Source organism: Monodon monoceros, unplaced genomic scaffold (assembly GCF_005190385.1).
Source record: "Monodon monoceros isolate NGI ecotype Baffin Bay Population unplaced genomic scaffold, NGI_Narwhal_1 Super_Scaffold_15, whole genome shotgun sequence".
Lineage (NCBI taxonomy): Eukaryota > Metazoa > Chordata > Mammalia > Artiodactyla > Monodontidae > Monodon > Monodon monoceros.
The window spans coordinates 16,182,486-16,203,221 of NW_021703771.1; the positions used below are offsets into that span (position 1 = coordinate 16,182,486).

General features: G+C 34.9%; 1 protein-coding gene across 6 annotated transcripts in view; it reads right to left on the reverse strand.

The window, feature by feature from the left end:
- Positions 1-20,736, reverse strand: part of IBTK (inhibitor of Bruton tyrosine kinase) — a 92,493-nt gene that overhangs the window by 57,196 nt on the left and 14,561 nt on the right. For 4 of the 6 annotated variants that reach the window (XR_003793698.1, XR_003793699.1, XM_029223759.1 and 1 more), the window contains exons 3-15: positions 20,287-20,383; positions 19,033-19,157; positions 15,348-15,458; positions 13,858-14,028; positions 11,985-12,102; positions 11,715-11,895; positions 9,406-9,529; positions 6,857-7,034; positions 3,910-4,087; positions 2,099-2,698; positions 1,076-1,162; positions 155-237; positions 38-75 (exon numbers count right to left, since the gene is read on the reverse strand). Coding sequence is in view for 3 of the 6 variants with exons in the window: in XM_029223759.1 (XP_029079592.1) it covers positions 38-75; positions 155-237; positions 1,076-1,162; positions 2,099-2,698; positions 3,910-4,087; positions 6,857-7,034; positions 9,406-9,529; positions 11,715-11,895; positions 11,985-12,102; positions 13,858-14,028; positions 15,348-15,458; positions 19,033-19,157; positions 20,287-20,383 (2,091 nt within the window). In the remaining 3 variants the exon portion in view is untranslated. The remainder of the gene's footprint in view (positions 1-37; positions 76-154; positions 238-1,075; positions 1,163-2,098; positions 2,699-3,909; positions 4,088-6,856; positions 7,035-9,405; positions 9,530-11,714; positions 11,896-11,984; positions 12,103-13,857; positions 14,029-15,347; positions 15,459-19,032; positions 19,158-20,286; positions 20,384-20,736) is intronic. The other 2 variants (XR_003793700.1, XM_029223760.1) reach the window with 1 other exon arrangement.

A 20,736-nucleotide genomic window follows, 5' to 3' on the forward strand; every position in this document is an offset into this window, starting at 1 on the left:
TATAACTACCAGTCTATGTGTTCTATTTAAATCTTACCTCAATCCATGAGCTACTCAGCATACTATGAAAATATTCTGAAAGAAAAAAAATTGAGTAAGAATAGTGAAACAATACCAAAACAAATAAATTAGCAACTAACGAAAGTGTACCTACCAAGTCTAGCACAAAGAACGCATTTATGACAAGGAAATTCCTTTCCATCCACTGATTTCATGGTCACATCACATAAATAAGAACTGGAAAAAAAAAAAAAGTTTAATTGAAGAGCAATTTCTTTACATATTCAGCAAATAAGAAATAAGAAAATCCATTATAGGATTTAACATTTGATTTTCTCCTAATTAAAGGTGGCAGAGAACATACAACTTGAAGGTATACATATAAAGTGCTTCATCTCCTTCCACTTTAGGGAAGATAATAAGGCCTTACAATAAAGATAATATTTGTAAAGGGAACTGAATACAGGTAAATATTCAAAGAAGTCTTGCTTTTTATTTTCCTTTTTCAATACAGGCCCGGTGTAATAAGTAACATCATAGTCAAAGGTCTTTAATTCACTTATTTGTACAACCTATTCTGTGCTAAGCACAGTCTAGATACCGCCACAGTTTGTTTTCTCCAAGACTTTTCACCTACCAAGTACACATACCTAAAAACAAAAACTTTTAATAATAAACATATTTAGAATAGCATATCTATTACGGAAAAAGATTATACTAAAGGAAATAATCTTCATAATGCTGACGAGTCATAATTATACTGGTTTTTGGGTTAACATCATTACCTACTTATAAAAAAATACAAAATTCAGGCCAAAAATTTTTTTTAATTCCTTTCTTCATTAGAAAGTAATCAGAAAAAAATGAACTGTATCAATGTCTTATTGAGCAGTTAAAACTTTCATCCATTTGCCTCAACAGCTCTCCAACATTTCCAGAAATAAAGAAGACTAATAAAGATAAGAGGGTATTCACATACACATTTTGCTTCACATATGAGTAAAAAAGAGCTCTATTTCCACACTTAGGTCTCAAAATCTAGGGATGAAAAGTTTATCTTCATTTCCTAACTTACCATTTTCTCTGACTTAGCTTTGGTTTATTACCAGTTTTCTTGGCAATGACATTAATTTCTTCATTCTCAAATCGGACTCCATCTAACCTATCAAGGATAAAAATTAACAACTGGTGAATATATTCCCCTACCAAAACGAACAACAAAAATCCAACCAATTGGCCCACATCTGAACATAATTATATAATCTGTATCACCTGGAAGAGTATCTCAACTAACCCCCATTCTGTGATAAAGAAATATCATACTTAATATTAAAAATATATTAAACATCAGTATGCATAAAGCCCTTCACTGTTTGCAATTAGAAAACATGATATACTACCCTCCCTTGCTCCTGACCCACAACTAAGGTTATACTGCCACAGGCAATATAAATACCTTAAAAACAGAGAATTCCAAAAAATCTGGTGTATAATATAAGACGACAAATACTGTATTAGGCACTTTATACATGCTATATGACCAAACTACACCAACAATATTAGGTCAATATTATCCGTCCCCTTTTATATACTGAGAAACTGAGGTTCAAGGAAATAAGAAATTTGCCCTAGCTAGTCACAGTAGAGCTAAGAGGCATGTATAGTTCTTTATAACTCCAAAGACAGTACTCTTTCCAGAATACCACACTGTCTGCCACTCCAGATCCCTGTTATACAAACACCATTGAGAGTTCAAACCAACTAACAGCCTTCCTATCCTATAATGTTTTAATCCAGGGAATCCCAGAGATAGCTTTCGCAGAAAATGGAGAAAGAGGTCCATGAAAAGAAAGATACAAATCCAAAAAATAAAGGGGAGGTGGAGAGAAAAGGAGATGGAGACGGAGACTGAGGGAAAGAGAAAATAAGAGAAGGAAGATGAGGAGGGAATGGGGGGAAGGGAGGGGAGGAGGAGAAGCAGGTCCAAGAACAGAAGCAAGAGCAGTAGCAGCAGTAAATCAAAGCAAAAAAAACAACAAAGAATTTCTAAAAGGAGGACATACGAGGTACATGAACAGATATTAAGGAGGAGTCATACCTACTACTCAAATTACTGAAACCAAATTTCTTTGCAACATTTTGCAACATTTTTACAGGATCATCTTCCCCAACACTTCTTACTTTTTTGAAAGATTTGTTTTTGCTTTTCTGCTTTTCACTAATTGTATGAGCTTGATTACTTTTGTAAACTTCAAATGGTGACTTCTGATTATCTTCATGGGAATTCATTTTATTCAAATGACAATTCTGAGTGCTCTGATATTCTTCTGGTTTTTTGTTTAAATTTATTCTTGGTTTGAAGCCATGAGTTAAAAAGTCACAAGTATCTGTGTATATAAATTGTAAAAGGTATTCAAACAAGTCAGGATGAACCTTCTCTACCACAAAGAGATGGCACCCTGCAGAATCTTCATCTTTCCGGTAAACATCTATAAAGTCTAAAGTAGTACCATCTGAAAGAAACAATTTCTGGAAAAAGTCAGAACGCACTGCCAAAATATATTTATGTGCAGGGAAGATTCTATTGCCAACTTGAAATGTCACATCATGGATGTTGTCCACTTCATCCGTCTCCCTCAACAGTTTGCCAAACTCTTCAAAAAAGGATGATGAGGACACAGCTGGAATTTCATAAAGGCTAGAAATGAAACAAAAATTATTTTTACTTTCCAGAAAATGAAAAAAAGAAAGCATCCCTAGCCAACTCTCCTTTTAAAGTATAATTTTTTATTTATTAAACTTAGAAAATTTTAAATTTAGCATTTCCAATAACATAAGAATATTGCTCACAGTCTTTGATACTGTATCACCCTTTAAATATTTTCTATTCCTTTACGTATTTTTTCCCCTAAACTAAAATGACAAGAATTAATGTCCTTTTGAAAGCATTGTTTTCTTTCTACGAGGAAACACTAGAATATAAATTTGAACGACTGTTTCACAGAAGTTTTTTAAATGATTAAAAGTATCACTAAAAACATTCAGAAAGAGTACAGTTTTCAACTTTTTCCTCTTTTATATCCTTTTATTTCACAAGTGGAGAAAAACATATACAGAAAAACGAGTAAACACTTCAGGTCCCAGATCCCAGAATAGGTTAGAAACTTAAGGAAGTAAAGATAAATACACACACAGACATACATCAGTCCACAACACTGGTTCTTTCAGTACTGTAAACATGAAATCATTACCTCCCAATCTACATTTTGCCCTTCTAGGTAGGGTGATCAACCCCCCTGGTCAGCCTGGGACTGAGGGGGTTTCCCAGGAGAATAGACTTTCAGTGCTAAATATGGGACTGACCTGGGCAAAGCAAGAGGAATGATAACCCTGTCTCTAGGACTTTTTCCCTCTTCAATAAGACCCTTGATATTTATCTTAACCTGTCATCTCTGTACTAATGTGACAGAATCTCATTTGCACTGAGATTCACAATGCCCTCCAGATGACTCTATACTACCTCTTCCTTTGTCATTTCTCATTGTATTCAAGGGTCAGAAATTTTTATAAACTACATAATATTTATAATCTATTTCTCAGAATCTGAGAACCTACAGTACATCACAAAGTACTAAAGATATGAATAAATTTTGTGTGTATATGTACACATTATCTTCAATATTTTCAATAAATATCAGTTTACAAACTAAAAGGAACATTCAACATTTCCAACGTAACAAATTCCACCCCTGAGTTAACCTGGTAACATGAATGTATCAATATGTCTGAAGTCTCTACAAGACTTGACAACAGCTCTTCAATTAAATTTGTTCCAAGAGCTATTGAAAACAAAAAACCCAGTGATTGTTCCTTCTAAAAATGAAATTTAATACATACAAGAGTACCTACCTTGTTTTAGGATCTGACTGCAAGATTGCAAAGTTGCATCCACTTGGATCTGTGCTGACACTAACAGCTCTATGGGCAAAAGTAAGTTTCTCAAGTCGAATTCTTTCATATGCACTATTTATATCAGAGACACAAGACACATCTGGTGAGGAATTATGAAGGTTTGATAAAATCTCTGCTAAAAAGAAAAAAATAAACTTCCATTAATCAAGGCTCTGTTGAAACTTAAAATGATTTAGGAGTAAACAGAATAGAAAAACAATTAGGAGAATATGGAAATATCTTTTGTCTGTATTAAGTCCTTCTAAAGAACTACATCTCTCTCTTCAACATAATTTACACCCTATATATTGGTTGGCTTATAAAGGAAATTTTGGTGGGTCAATTCTCAATTATTCATGATATTATCCTCCACATTGCAACCAAAGCTATCTAAAAGGCAAATACAATGTTATACTACCTTTTAAAATTCCTCAGCTTCCATTAAAAATTTTATTTGCTCCCTCCCTTCTTCTCCCCCTTCCTTCCATTTATTCAGCAAATATCTGAGTGACCACACTGTGCTACTGTGATAAAGTGCTTTTCAGTGTATCCCTAGTAATACAGTAGTGAACCTATAAGATAGGCATGTCCCTACCATCTTGAAGTACACAATGTAGCAGAGAAGGCAGACATTAAACAAATGATTTTTTTCATTAAAAGTCAGATCAAGGCTATTTAAAAAAAATATGAAATGTGCATGCAAAGAAATGATTCTGACTGTAGTATGAAAAATGTTTAAAGTAAACAAAAATAAAGACAAAAAGATCATTTAGGAAACTAAGAGTCCAGAAAAAGAATGAACACTATAGACTGAGGTTGTAGCAATGAAACTAGAGAAAGTGAAGATTTCAAAAATATTTAAAATGGAAGTGACAAAACTTGGTGACCAATGGGATGTAGAAGGTGAGTGAATATGGGGTGTGAAAGATACCCATTTAGTTAGAAACAATGAAAAGCAGATGCATGAGCATGAGATCAGAATTCAGTTTTAGACCACTAAATATGACTAAGACACAATTCTGAGGACTTCCAACACTTACAAGTCAAATGTGCATTCTAGTTACTCTCTCAAAAATTCACTCTATTTCAGCCTCACAGGGCTTTCCTAATCTTCCCCTGACACTCAGTTATTCTAATTTCTATGCTGTCAAAAAACTTATTATGTGCACATTAGTATTTGTCCCCATGAACTGCAAATATTTATATACATGTCTATTGCCCCTACAAACTCGTAAGTGTCTGAGAACAGGGGCCTGTCATATATTTTTGTATCATTAAAACCTAGCCCTATATCTGGCACATAGTAAATATACCTTAAATGTTTACAGACTTGTGTAATCTATAAAGAAATAAAATATGACAACTCAATAAACTATCCAAAAATCATTCCTTTGTGGCTTTATAATTTTGAAGAATATGTTTATAACTTCCTGAGTAATTATAAATGTTCTTATGTATCTTTTAGCATATAATAATTTGATTTATTTATTCAACAGATGACTTAATGAGGGACTATTATGTGTCAGGAAATATGCTGAATGCTAAGTAATACAGAGGAACCTTTGATTCCTCTATAAGGATATACAGACCTTATATCATGGTCCTTGCCATCTTATAATCTGATAGGAGACCAGCATTAGAAAAATTAATCACAAAGATAAATACATAAAAGCAAGTAAAAATAAGTTGTATGATGAAAATACAAAGAGAGTATTAAAAGTAAAACAGGGTTACTAAGTTTAGATTAAGGAATCAGTGAAAACATCTCTGATGAAGTAAAAATTAAGCTGAGATGTGAAAAATTAGGAAAGGCCCTGGGACTAATCATAGCTGGACAAGACTGAATACCTGAAGGTCAGTGTGTCTGAAGAGTGGTAAGTGAGAGGGAGAGAATTCAAGAGGAGTTCAGAGATGCAGACAAGAGTCAGAGCAGGAGCCTTGTAGGCCATGTTCAGGAAGTGAGGAAACCATCAGAGTTTTTAAACACAGGAATATTAGGATCAGAGCTTAAAAGCTCACTCTGGTAAGAGAATAAAAAGAAGCAAGAGTGGAAATAAGAAAACTTATTTTTTGCAGTCGATCATGTGATGACTTGGGCTAGAGTGGGAGCAATGAGATGTAAAGAGGTCAATGAATTCAAATTTTTCTGGAAGGAGAAAAAAAAAAATCAACAGATTACTAATTACGGATGAAAGAAAAAAGCTGCTAACCTAAGTTAAAAACCAATGTTAAATAACCCACAAGTTTGTAAATTTATAATCAGATAATTAAGAATGAACTATATAATGTAATGAATGACTTCTATTTTCAATGGTAGCATCTTAATTAAAGCTCTCCTTTATATTCATCAAGGAATGAATAAAACTTATCTCCAATTATTCAGCAACTGTTTAATAAAACCACCTGTACTTTTTAAAATTCTCAATGAACATAAAAACCTTATTCTTCCTATAATTTTCCTCTAAGTCCTAAGATACTTTATAAAAGTTTAATTTTATATATTCAAACATGTAAAAAAACAAAAACAAAAAAACCCATAGCATAAGCCACTCAATTCTCAGTTTGGGGAGAGAAAAAAAAAGGAGCTTGGAAGATGGTTCAAATCCATCTGGGAAGTTTTTTTTTTTTTAAACTTTATATATCCCCGCCCCTAGAGCCAAGGTTAGAGACTAATGTGCCCCTGTTACTGATGGGAATGTACCATGACCTCAGGGCATACTAAAAGGTTGAAAACTCCGGATTTAAGTGGATTGAATTCCCTTTGTTTACCTGCATACACACAACCAAAATCAAAAGAAGCGATATAGGGATAAAACCTAATAACACTTGTCAGTTAAACCTAATGATAAATACTTATAAAATTAAACGCTAGCTAAAGGTATGCCATTCACATATATGAACTAACCTTTCTTTTCAGAACTCTTTCTTTTTTCTTCAAGCCATTTCCCTCTAAATCCCTCTCCATCTCTTGTGACAAAAAGAATTTCATTTCTACTTAAAGCAATATCAGAAATGAAGACTTGGCGTGGATAGGCCCATCGACACTGCTTCAGAGAACTGTTGACTGATCTCCAGCAAAATACCTAAGATAAAACCAAATTTCAGTGGAATAGAAAGCAATATAGCATCTGAACAACCAAAAAATGAAATCAAGAGATATTATCTCTAAAAATAAAAGCTCTGATATGTTTCAATGTTCATTCTTTCATAGTAAAAGATAAACACTATAAAAGTCAAGATGGTGTGTCTTTCAGAAAATACATCAAGCTAACATGAAGCATTAAAAATGCTTTAAAGACACTCCTCTTATGAAGTAATTTTCACTGTTACTTGTTTGGGGCAAACAGATACAATGAAAAGAAAAACAAAAATCTTAGCGCTAAAACTTGGAATGTCAGACTTGGTGTAGTATTTACAAGAATGTAAACCACCCTATGAAAATCCAAACTTTACTCTCAAGGGGGAAAAAAGAGAGATGTCTGCATAACTCAGGTAAAACAAAGTCTTAGAGACAAAAAAATCATAGAATTCAATGGCTTCCACGTGGTTCTGCAAACCTTAGTGTTCCTGAGAAATAGCTCAGGGGCTGCTGCTCAGGGATGGAGAACGATCAGAGGCAGGGTGCTGGGCTTCCCAATCCAGCTCTATCCAGAGCAGCAACCCTTTTATCTGCTTCACAGATTGGTATTCCAAGTATGATTTCATTTGAGCAATTAATACTGCTGATCTTTAAAAGCTCAATCCCCTCATAATTAAGAAACCTGAAGCACAGAATGGTATCTGCCAAGGTCACTCAAAAGTTACATACACAAAAAGTTGACTATATTGATTAACTGATTCCGTCAGAGCTTGGTTGTCATTTTTACAGCAAAGTAATTAATTTTACAGGAAGTAAATATCCACGTGTATAAACAAGCTAGATCCCTATTAATGTAAATGAAATAAATCCCAAAGTCAAATGTTTTTTTTTTTGTTGTTTTTTTTTTTGCAGTACGAGGGCTTCTCACTGTTGAGGCCTCTCCCGTTGCGGAGCACAGGCTCTGGACGCGCAGGCTCAGCGGCCATGGCTCAAAGGCCTAGCCGCTCTGCGGCATGTGGGATCTTCCCGGACCGGGGCACGAACCCCTGTGCCCTGCATCGGCAAGCAGACTCTCAACCACTGCGCCACCAGGGAAGCCCCCAAAGTCAAGTGTTTTTATATTCAACCTTTTAAATGCAATTCCATGCCTCTGCTTCCTGCTTTTAGTACAAATTAGATCTCTAATTCTTAAATATAGTTCCCTCAAATAAAATCATCAACCACAGTAGATTTATGCCTGTAATGTACCAGCAGGTGGAGCTTTATGATTAATTCTTCAATTTCTAAAATGTCAATTTGTATAGCACTTTATAAAACCTCAGAAAACACTTGCATGTTATTTTATAAACAAAAAGCAGAAAGCAATCTGTGTTTTTCCAGTCACAGTGTAAAATTTTTTCAGTGTTCCTAATGTATGATACATATTTTTTAATTGACAATTTTATCAGAGGAATAAAAATTAGAACTCTATTTACTTAAATGAAAAGAGGTAAGAGAGTCTTTTTTTTTTTTTTTTTGGCTGCACCGTGCGGCACGCGGAATCTTAGTTTCCTGACCAGGGATTGAACCCGTGCCCCCTGCACTGGGAGTGTGGAGTCTTAACCCCTGGACCGGCCAGGGAAGTCCCAGAGTTTCTTTATATAGTGATCTAGAAATACATTACATTTTCTATATGATAGTTATGATCTCTGCATATATATTATGTGCACATTTGTTTAAAACCAAATTTGAGAGAAAATTTCCCATTATGTATTTTTAATATTGCCAGCTTAGCTTTTTATTTTTTAAGAATAGTTATATATCTCATATCTATGCAATTCAAAACCATTTTTCAGTACTCAGTGTATATATCAAATAAGCTATCAAAACCTCTTACTTCCATTTTAAGCCCAATAAATGAAACTTTAAACTACAGTTTAACAAGGCAGTACTATGCAACATCAGTTAAATGTCATCATACTTTCTTTGAAATACCAGCTCCCAACTCTCAATAATTAGTACTGGACATCAAAAACAAGTAGGGAGGGCTTCCCTGGTGGCGCAGTGGTTGAGAGTCCGCCTGCCGATGCAGGGGACGCGGGTTCGTGCCCCGGTCCGGGAAGATCCCACATGCCGCGGAGCGGCTGGGCCCGTGAGCCATGGCCGCTGAGCCTGCGCGTCCGGAGCCTGTGCTCCGCAAAGGGAGAGGCCACAGAGGTGAGAGGCCCGCGTACCGCAAAAAAAAAAACAAAAACAAAAAAAAAAACAAATAAGTCTGGAAACAAAAGTCAACAGGAATCATCACTATCATAGCAATACAGTTTTAAATTATCAGGTCTCCTACAGCTATCAACTAAGAACAAGATTACTATGCTTTTTTATAAATATATACTCACCCTTCCAGCTCCATCCATTGCAAGAATGCAAATTTTTTCACCCCCATTTTCTTTCAAATGTTCAGGATCAACTTTGTATTCCATATGCCCCCCAGATACAAGAACCTTTTTCACATTTAGTTGTCTGGGTGAAAAAAAAAATTCTAGATTAACATGTTCTCTAAAACATACAATCAATTTTAAAGAAATTACTATTCAAACACTAATTTAGGGTGATTATTGTGAAAGGTGGAGTAAGATGATTTGACCTTTGGTATCCTTAGCTCCTCCTTTTATGAGTTTCCCCTATACAATGACCATTTCTTTCTATGGCATGTCCTTCCCTCCCCAAAGGTCTCTACCTACCCAGATACACACATTAAATATCTAAAACCTCACTTGCTCATGTACACACATTCTCTCTAGATTAAATAACTGATAAGGCTAAAAGCTCCTAAATATATCTGCATTTTAACAGAAAAAATTTAAACCTCAAATCAAAACAGAAATCCTTAATTTCAAATATGGACAACTTTAAATACATATACCTACCATAAAAATCATTAGTATTGCTAATTTAATAACTCATCCACTAGCCAATTCATTATACATTTCATTAGATCTACACACGTGATGTGCCTATAGCATTGTGTGAAACCTGCCTGCTATTACTCCAATGATTATCCTTCCTTTCAGATATTTTACCCACGTTTTTCTTTTTTTTTGTTTGTTTAATGTTTTTCTTCTCAAAATTACTATGTTGTAACCAGCTGTAACAGAAGAATTTTCTTAGGGAAAACTTGGATGTAACTTATATTTATGTAATTTAATGTTATCAGGGCAGATTTTATAAATGTAAAGTAAAAACAAAACCTAACATTTCACAAATCATCTCATGCTCAGAAAGAAACCTACATAGTCAGTTCTAAGAAACATGTGTTCACATTTTCATGTTTTTATAACTGAAATATGACCTACAATTGATAACCTTCCAGTTGTTACACACAAAAGATAAGTTGTACATATTGATGGTTGACATCTGCTCATGAGCTAACCTCACAGTTGGTATCTGTTCATGAAGTTACCATCTCATTGACATTAGCAAAAGCACATTCTGTTCCATTTCAATTCAAATCCCTGATTACTTTAAAAGTTGGATAGCTACTCTCTAGAATTCCTACACACTCCTGCTTCTAACTGAGCTATTGTATCTGCTCAAAGAGCTATTTCTCTACTTGTATTTATTACTACAGTTATAATATAATGAAACATTATGTAAACCAATGAAATATTAGTCTGAAAAGAACACTTTCTATAAAAGCTGAATACTTTAAAACGACACAATAAATATGACAAGCAAAAAATGGCTGTCGGGCTTCCCTGGTGGCGCAGTGGTTGAGAGTCCACCTGCCGATGCAGGGGACACGGGTTCGTGCCCCAGTCCAGGACGATCCCACATGCCGTGGAGCAACTGGGCCCGTGAGCCATGGCCGCTGAGCCTGTGTGTCCGGAGCCTGTGCTCCGCGACAGGAGAGGCCACAACAGTGAGAGGCCCGCGTACCGCAAGAAAAAAAAAAAACGGCTGTCAAATCAGATATGGATTAACCAACTATATAAAATACTGAAAATGTATAAAAAATATAGGATTCTGCCCTTAACTTACTTCACACTTGTTTTTAAGCACTTGCTCCTTAAATCATTCAAAATGAAGTAACAGGTAACACATTATAAGTATTATAAGTATGGTTTATGCACAAAAGACAGAGAACTCCAGTTGGTAGACCCATCTTAGTTTTATAATTCCCTGCTTAAACTGACTTTTTGATTAGACAGCCAACTGCTTGTTTACTGCATGTTACTAAAACAGATAACAACTGGCTATACAGATACAAAGATAAGAAAATATACCACTTAGGTATAAATACAAGGACTGAGTAGAGGGTCCACAGAATATGATTTTTTTTAAATAAATAAGTTTATAATATATAAAAGGCTACACGTGAACCAATGATAGTGTCACAAACCAACAATTATGAGTCATCTAGTTCTGTGCACCTGAAGCATAAAAAAAGGGAAACTTATAGGTCATATTTAACCGTATGTTATCGTAATTCAGAAATACTATTTTACAACCTACAAAGAACTTTTATATATATTTACTGGATGTTTGCCAAAAGACTAAGATTATCAAAGGCAAAAACTCCTGACTTTCCCACCGTTCAATTTTCTCCATTTGACATTTCAGAGAATGCATAAAGCTGATACTCAGATATTTGCTGGAAGAGCTGAATTATTATTAAAGTATGTTTCTTTCACAAAAATACACATACTTAGAAGCCATCTTCTTGCACTGATAGTCTGCAAGTAAGTAAATATCTCCCTTTGTGGTAACACAGACAGTTGCCCCATCACTAGCAGCAACCAAAGACACAGTGATGTCCTTATGATGAAGGGCAGAGACTTGACGAGGGGCAGTTACACACTTTTCTCCATTGGGATCTAGTAAATAACCTAAAAAATTATACAAATAAACAAATCACAAAATATCCGTTTTAAGAATACAATTTGTTTTTCAGATATTGTCATCATGGATTTCTTACCCAGCTGTCCACCATTTAGTCCCATGGTGTAAACAGCTTCTCTAGTCCATAGCACTGTATGAAACCTGCCTGCTGCTACTCCGGTGACTGTCCTCCCTTTCAGATATTTTGCTTGCATCTATTCAAAAGACAAACAAGACTTCAGTTTATTATGTACCTATGAACTAACAGAATTTTGCACAAGATCCAGTAGACCAGGGTAGCAAATATATGGCATATTTGCTGCCAGTACCCCCCTCAAGTGCTAATGGCATTCATCACTAATAGATCTCAGCACTAATACTGACACCCCAACTCTTCTCAGAATACAAGACATCTTGGTGCAGCCATCTTCAGTCAGCAGTTTAAACATGTAAAAAAAAAAAAAAAGTCACAGTATAGAAACCAAATCATTAAACTTTTGTTAACAAGCAATATGCAAAACAGGCATTCTCATTCTTATTAAAAACTATGATACTTTTAAATTTGACATATCCAGCGTATCTCAACAGTGACACTACTGACAGTTTGAACCAGATCATTCTTCGTTGCGGGGATTGTGTTGTGCATCATAGGAGGTTTAGCAGCATCCCTGGACTCTGCCCACTAGATGTCGGTAGCACTACTCCCACCCCTACACCCAGCTGTGACAACTAAAAATGTTTCTAGACATTGCCAAATGGCTCCTGGGGTACAAAACTGTCCACACTTAATACTGGCTATGTCCATATCAACCCAGAGTTCCACGGTAGCCACACAATGAGAATAAAAATGGGAGTAAAATCTACCATTTCTAAAGTCTGCAAAATGATTAAATATCTACAAATTCCACAGTTGGTTGGGGAAAATGGGCCTAAGAAGTACCACAGATTGCAAACTACCTCTAATTATTTTGGAGTAATTCCTGTTGATTCATTAGCCATCCAGGATGGAAAAGCATTGGATTTTAAAGCTTATTACTAAAAATGTGTATCTAACAATCATTTTAAATCCAGAGGATTAAACCAGTGAAGAAGTCTAACACCCAAAATGCAAAATCTTATGAGTTGAAAACACATTTGCTGTATGTGATGATTCTAGTAACATATTAATTTAAAGCACCAGTCCTGTCCTGCGTACTAGGTCCCTGAAGTTGAGGAAAGGCCACCCTCTGGTGGTGGTTGTACAAATGCGAACAGGAAAACAGAACAAAAACAGTTGCTTTTAGACCTATGTTCCCTCACGTAAACTTGCCAGGTATGATTTCTGCGCAGAGACAGATCTACCATGAAGCCAATAAGCTTAAGTTTCTGGATGCCTCATTTACATGGCCCACTTTTTACTTATAAAATTTCTATTTTTTTCTTAAGGAGGGCCTCAAAATTATTTAAGTTTCAAACCCAAAATATCTGGATTCCCTGATGCTTATGAACACTTACAAGTTGAATCTCAGGCAGTTTGCTGCCTAATGTCCCAAGTGCTCTCTCACTCCAAACAAATGTTAATCTATACATTACTATGCTTAATTTCTCCTGTGAAAAATAAAATATATACCACTGAAGAAACACACTTGAATACAAGTAAAATAAGTTGCTCTGTCAATGCCTTCCATTTTTTGTCCATATAGGTTTTACACCAATGGTCACCTTATAATTTAAAAAAGAGAAGTTTGGGCTTCCCTGGTGGCGCAGTGGTTGAGAGTCCGCCTGCCGATGCAGGGGACACGGGTTTGTGCCCCGGTCCAGGAAGATCCCACATGCCGCAGAGTGGCTGGGCCCGTGAGCCATGGCCGCTGAGCCTGCACGTCCGGAGCCTGTGCTCCGCAATGGGAGAGGCCACAACAGTGAGAGGCCCGCGTACCGCAAAAAAATAAAAAATAGAATAAATAAAATAAAAATTAAAAAGAGAAGTTTACCTGTCTAGGTACATTACAACTGGAAGGTGGAGGAATGATTCCTAATTGATGAAAAATATTTAGACCAAACGTATAAACACATCCATCTTCAGTTAATACAACAGTATGATCCTTAGCAGCTGCCACTTGAGAACAATTATGACCACTCAGTCCTTCCACAAGCCTAGGGACCTACAAAATAAAATTAACTTCAGTATATTACATTAACCATTTATATAAAGTACAAAATACAAACAGAATCTTATGATACCACATCCCAAATGATACGACTGCTATACGGCTGTATCTATCATAGGCAAACTGTACAGTTCAGCAAGGGGGAGATAAGTTTAATGGACATTGCTTTATAAGTAAAATACAAAATCCCAGTGAGACATTTCAATAAAACAACTTGATTCAATAAATGATTTTTGAGCCCTTATCATTTATCATACACCAAGTGCAAATGTGTCTGGTTTGAATAAAGGGAGCTCTTCAGCCAAAGTATTCATTGGTGTAGTGAAGAAATAAATAAGAATACAGGAATCAATGCAGTCCTTCAATGCATAACCAAACATACGATACCATATTCCTTTAAAGTCATCTGTTCTGGGTTCAAATCTTAATTCTGTCATTTACCAGCTATTTGATCTCAAACAAACCTCTTATCTTCTCTCATATTCTTCATCTGAACACAAAATAATAATAGTATCTTGGATGATAAAAAATCAGCATAAGGAGTAAATGAGTTAGTAAGTACAAAACACAACACTCTCTGGCTCAGAGTAAACAACTGATAAATGAGTGCTATTATTATTGTCATTGTGTATAAAATGAGGATAATAAGGCCTATAACCTCACAGCGCTGTTGTTAGGCTTAAATCAAGGCAATGATATTGCACGGAAAGCATGAACAATGCCTAGAACATAACATACCCTTGAAAAAATGGAAGAGACCACCATAGCTCTCTCTCATTTTTAAAGACCTCTTAATTGATGAACATGCCAGCAGTCCCCTCAAAAAAAACTTACCTTAAAAGTAACCTAGTGAGGAAATAACTTTCCTGAATGTAATGATTATTAGGTTTCTTCCAATTAGTACTAAGTTTCAGTAGCATAAGAGTCAATTTTGTGATTATACAATGAAAATATTGGCCCAATTTTCAGACCACAAATACCTTAATGAGAAGTTAAAAATGAATAAAAAGTTAAAAATGAATAAAAACTTGGACCCTGGAGTACAGGAAAAGAGTTTTATTTATGTACTCTCCTGACTCAATGTTTGCTATACAATATAATTTTTCTTTGATGCTTTAGAATTTTGCATCATATCTAAATCCTTATTTTGAACACAATACACCAGGAAAGTAACGGATCTTGTAAACTCTATTATCAGTCGGTATATTATTTTCTCCTTATAGTTGGTTAAAAAAATTTTTTAGTTAACTGAAGCTTCCAGTTTATACAATTTTACCAAAGTTACCTAAACTGTATAATGACATGTCAATTACCAAGCATGTCTGTTCATCTCCATGGCCTAATCGTCCTCCAGGACCATGACCACAGGTATAAACTTGCCCTTTCTGAGACAGAAACACCGAGTGAAATTTACAAAGCACCACCTACAGGAAAACAAGAGAATATTATTAAACTTCTGTGAATAAAACATCCTTTATTTTATAAAAAAGAAATAAAAGACTACTACTAATTGTTTAAGCAAGATAATGGGTACATTAGGATTCATTATACTGTTCTCTCTACTTTGTACATGTTTAACGTTTAATAAAAATTTATAATATACGGTGGTCTATTTTAAAACTACGTCTAAAAACACTGACATTCGGGGAAGAAAAATTTAGAAGGAATTAAGCATGTGTTACCCACAAGAGACTAAACAAAGGAAAATGCAAATCTTAAGTATTCAACTACAAAAAGTAGTAGTAAGTTGTTTTCCAATTTCATAAAATCTCAAACAGCAAGAATTGAACAGAGTAAAATATGAAGCATAAAGATTACCAAATAGTGACTATTACTAAAGAAAATAATAAAAGTGCCTTAAGAGTATTTTTTCAACATCACCTTATAAACAGGGAGTGGGGGGGGTAAACAGTACATGCTTTTTATACCTCTGATTTTGTCTAATATATCTTTAATATAATTACATGGCTTTAAATAATTTTACACTAATTTTCAAGCTCTTCTCTTTTCCCCACTTCCTTCCCAGAACCCTCCTTGCCCTCTGACAAACAGTTCCATTTTCATACATTCTTACCAGAAAACAAGGTTACTAAAAGGGTTGAACTGCATCAGCAGAAGGCAATAATAGGAAACCAACAGCAATTTTAAATATGCATGCACTTACATACGTAACCTGCAGGCCACACTTTGCTATTTTTCAATGCATCAGTATACTTATTTTACCTTAATACTATCTAAAAATCCTTTTTTACTTTTAAAAATAATCTGCATTTACATCTCTTATGCCACCCATAAATATTTCTAACTTAGGATATTAAAAAAAGGATTAAGAAATAAAAAATCCTAGAATTATTTTCCAGAAAGTCAGGGTCCTTTGGAAAAATAAGAAAATCATGGACTTCCCTGGTGGCGCAGGTTAAGAATCTGCCTGCCAATGCAAGGGACACGGGTTCAAGCTCTGGTCCAGGAAGATCCCACATGCCACAGAGCAACTAAGCCTGTGCACCACAACTACTGAGCCTGCACACCACAACTACTGAAGCCCGCACGCCTAGAGCCACCGCAATGAGAAGCCCGAGCACTGCAGTGAAGAGTAGTCCCTGTTCACAGTAACTAGAGAAAGCCCGCGCGCAGCAAAGAAGGCCCAAAGCAGCCAAAAAAAAAAAAGTTACAAGCTGAATTGCAAGCTCTGTTTACACATATCCCTAAACCACTTGGCGAGTTCTGTAAATACATGTGCCTATGATAATGCAAAAATCACTATCTTATTTATTAGCTGTACCACAAATACCTGAAAAGTCTAAAAATAAAACCCAAAATTGTATTCAAATGTGTAATACAAAGTTACAGTCTGTAAGGGAAAAATTATTTCATGAAGCCAGAAGTAATACATTTTGTTCAATTCTATATTCAATATTAGGATGCCATTCTATAATCTCTGACTTCTACAAAACAGCCAATACCAGAGTGTAAGACCTCCAACTTTAAAACCTCTGAATTTTTTAAGGAGGTAACTGACATGCATTTTCATCTTAATTCTGAGGAATATATTATGCTAATAATAATCATCTCTGTCCCATGGCAGTTAATTCATCTGGTACTATACGACAGAATCAGCCCTTTTTCAGTGAGTAATAGGGCTCTCAATGGTGCTCAGTAAATATTCCCATTAACTTGCTTCCATTTTTCTTACTGAAATTTACACTGCTTTCCTTCCTCTCAAACCTATCCACTGTGCTTGTGTTTCAATCCTCCTTTTCGTAGTTAAAAAAAAAAAAAAAAAAATCCCTTACATCCTTAATTTCTTCACAAAATACTCTCATATCCTTGCCTTAACTGAAATGTAGTTTTCTCTTTGGGTACACTGTTTCATCCTTAACCCTACCAAGTGGAATATGCTCAATTCTTCTACAGCACATATATCTTAGGATCAGAAGGTACAATCAGCCCGTTTCCTAATGTCACCATTATTCCTTCACTTTTTTTTTTAACATCTTTATTATTCCTTCACTTTTGTGTAAAAATCTCTGCTCCTGAAAAATCTCACCTCATGAAATCTGACTATATCATGTACTAAGTCAGAAAAGGAAAACAGGTATCTTTCTAAGTGCCTCAGCTCTGATCAATCATTAGTGGCTGTTGATGGGTGAATTCTGAGGACCTGTTCAAGTTCAGTTTAAAACAGAGAGGGGAGAGAAGACGGAGGGAGGGAGGGAGGGACGAAGGGAGAACAAGAGTATGCTGTGACTGATTAGCGACATCTACCTAAGGCTCTGAACTAGGTGAGGAAGAGCAGCCAGCCCTGCTCTAACAGCTTTCCTCACCCTCACTAGAAAATCTGACCCCAGGCTTATGACTCTGGTCCATCCCAAGTCCTTTCAATATCCTAAGTTCCCTCGAGGTCTATGTAGATGGCCAGTCAGAATCCTAGCTTTCAGGACACCACTCTACTCTCTACTTCTCTAGTCACTCTTCATTCCCATGTGGGCTCCTGTTCTTGGCCTCTCAAATTTTAATATTCTCTTGAGTTTAACTCTTCTATTTCATTTTTTTTAAACTGCTAACTGTGATACATTAATTAATGACTTTTGGTGTGAAAAACAGTGTTCTACAGAACCCTAAATATGGTGGCCATATAATATATAATCCAAATATTTGGCGGAATAAAAGGGGAATGACATTAACTATTACATCAGGAAAAAAAATCACGCAGAGATGAACTCAAAAGACATATTCTGAGGTGTAATTTTCAGGATTCAGAAACTGAGATTTATAGCTTTAAAAATTAAGTAGAGAAAGTTTAGGAATGGCAAAATTAGCACTTCAGACAGTTAAATTTAAAAACTTTGAAAGAATGTCCGGAGTACAACTGAAATGAAACTCAAGAGGAAGAAAAGCTGAGGCTACAGATATAAATTACACACACACACACACACACACACACACACACACACACACACGAGAGTTACAAAGAAAGATGAGTATGCCAACAGTAGCAAAATCCACTGAAGTGGAATCATCCAGAATAATGATATAAGGCCAAAGACCAAACCTTTACAATTATCAATTAAAATTTTACAATTACTTATATTTAAGAACTCAGGTTCACTTACCTAAAACTAATAACAAACTTCATTTGAGTATCAACAAATTCACTTGAGAAACAATTTGAAGAACTCTAATTAATTAAGTAGAAAGAAAAACTAGAAAATCAACACAAGCTCTACCTTTTTAAAATTAATATCTGTATAATGCCTTCTAACTTCTAACATGCCTTACACAAACATCTCATAGTTTTATGATATTTTACATAGTCTAAATATGATTAAGACTAACAAAATCTAAAAAGAATTAGTAAAGTTCTGTTGATCAATTTCTTCATTCAAATATGTTACTGCACCTTCACCAAAGTTAACATAATCCAAATGAAAAGATAAGCTATCAAATACAAAAGTTCTTTTTAATCTCTAAAAGTACTCAGACTGTATTTCAACATACCTGCTTGATATAAACCCCACTCCTAGAGAACAGATCCACCAACTCGGGATGATGTTTGCTATTCTGGCTTCCATGACCCAGGGTGAAATTTGTATTATCTCCCCAAGTGTAGACATCTGTAGGATCTAAAATGAAAATTAGTTTTTATACTCTTTTACATTTTAAACAAGTATCAGTGTAGTTTAATTATAGATATACTCCACTAATCAGTTTACCTCAAACATGATTCTTCACAAAAACTAATTTAATTACCATATTTAGAAAGATACTACCAACCCTCTCTTTTAAATTATGAATCTAATAATTTACTGTATAACTCTAAGAACAGAAATCTGAAAATCCAATTCAGCACAGGCCTGTCCCAATGTAAGCAATCTAACACTTTAACCCTTGTTTCTTTAGAAGTTAAAGTTTAACTGCCAAATGATTAAAATACCACCCGCCATATCGACCTAGTTTCCATGAAAATAATACATGTAATTATTTAAATGCAAAATGTTATTAAAACATTTAATATATAAAAGTTCTAAATGAAGCAAACATGATATTAGTTCCTATTTCTAGAGAAACATCATCTTCCAATAGTTTGCTCTTGATAGATTTAAAATCACACTAGAGGTTGGGCCAATATCCATTAAACTGGGATAAAACCTAATCACAGCTAATTATGATATAAATCTTCATTTTTATATTGGAAGGCTTATAAAGTTCTTGAATGGAATTATAACTGTAACTTGCAATATAGTGTCCAAGAGAGAAATAAAAATGAAGAACATGTCCTTACTTAGCTTGCTCACTAGTTAAAATGCAAATTAACTAGTGCCCCCATTTAAACCTCTCCTCCTTTTCAGTCAATTTCCATTACCAAAGCTCACAGGGCAAAAAAATTGGAGCTAAGTGCAATGAGAAGAAGGAACATGTGGGTAGAAGAATCACTTCCTTTCCCCCTCTAGCTCAAATGCTGTTACTTTCTGCATGCACATCAATGGCTTTACAGTAGTTACAATTCTAGCTGCCTTCCCTTTTTAGGCTGTATTTTTACTCTTATACACAGAAATGAACATTGAATCTGAAAAATGTAAAGTAAACCAAAGTGCTCTGAAAGAAAACCAAGGTTATCAACCAACATATACCAGAGTAAAAGTTCTTTGCACATATCCACACAAATTTCCTCAGGTATTTCTATAACAATAAAATTTCAATAAAATTTTCTAAGCTGTACCTTAATGGAATGTATTTGTGGAATTTTCTTACCGGTATTTTTGAATACTACATGAGCTGGTCTATCCTTCATTACAAGATCCAAAGCTGACAAGCCTTCTTTATCTTGAATATACAGACTAACACCATGCTAAAAAAAAGGGAAAAAATATGTGTGTGTATATACAGATATATATATATGTATTTTTAATCATTTACCTATAATCAGTAATTTATTTATCAAAAAGTCAGATGATCAAACCCATAAATACATTAAAAATAAACATTTAATAACAATTATCTCCTATGCTCATACACATTTATTTCTCACATAAAAGAAAACTAAGAGAAAGCGAATATCCAATTCTTGGGTAAATAAAGAAGAATCAGAAAATGTGAACAAATAAAATAACATTTAAAATCAAAATGAAAGGGCTTCCCTGGTGGCGCAGTGGTTGAGAGTCCGCCTGCTGATACAGGGGACACAGGTTCGTGCCCCGGTCC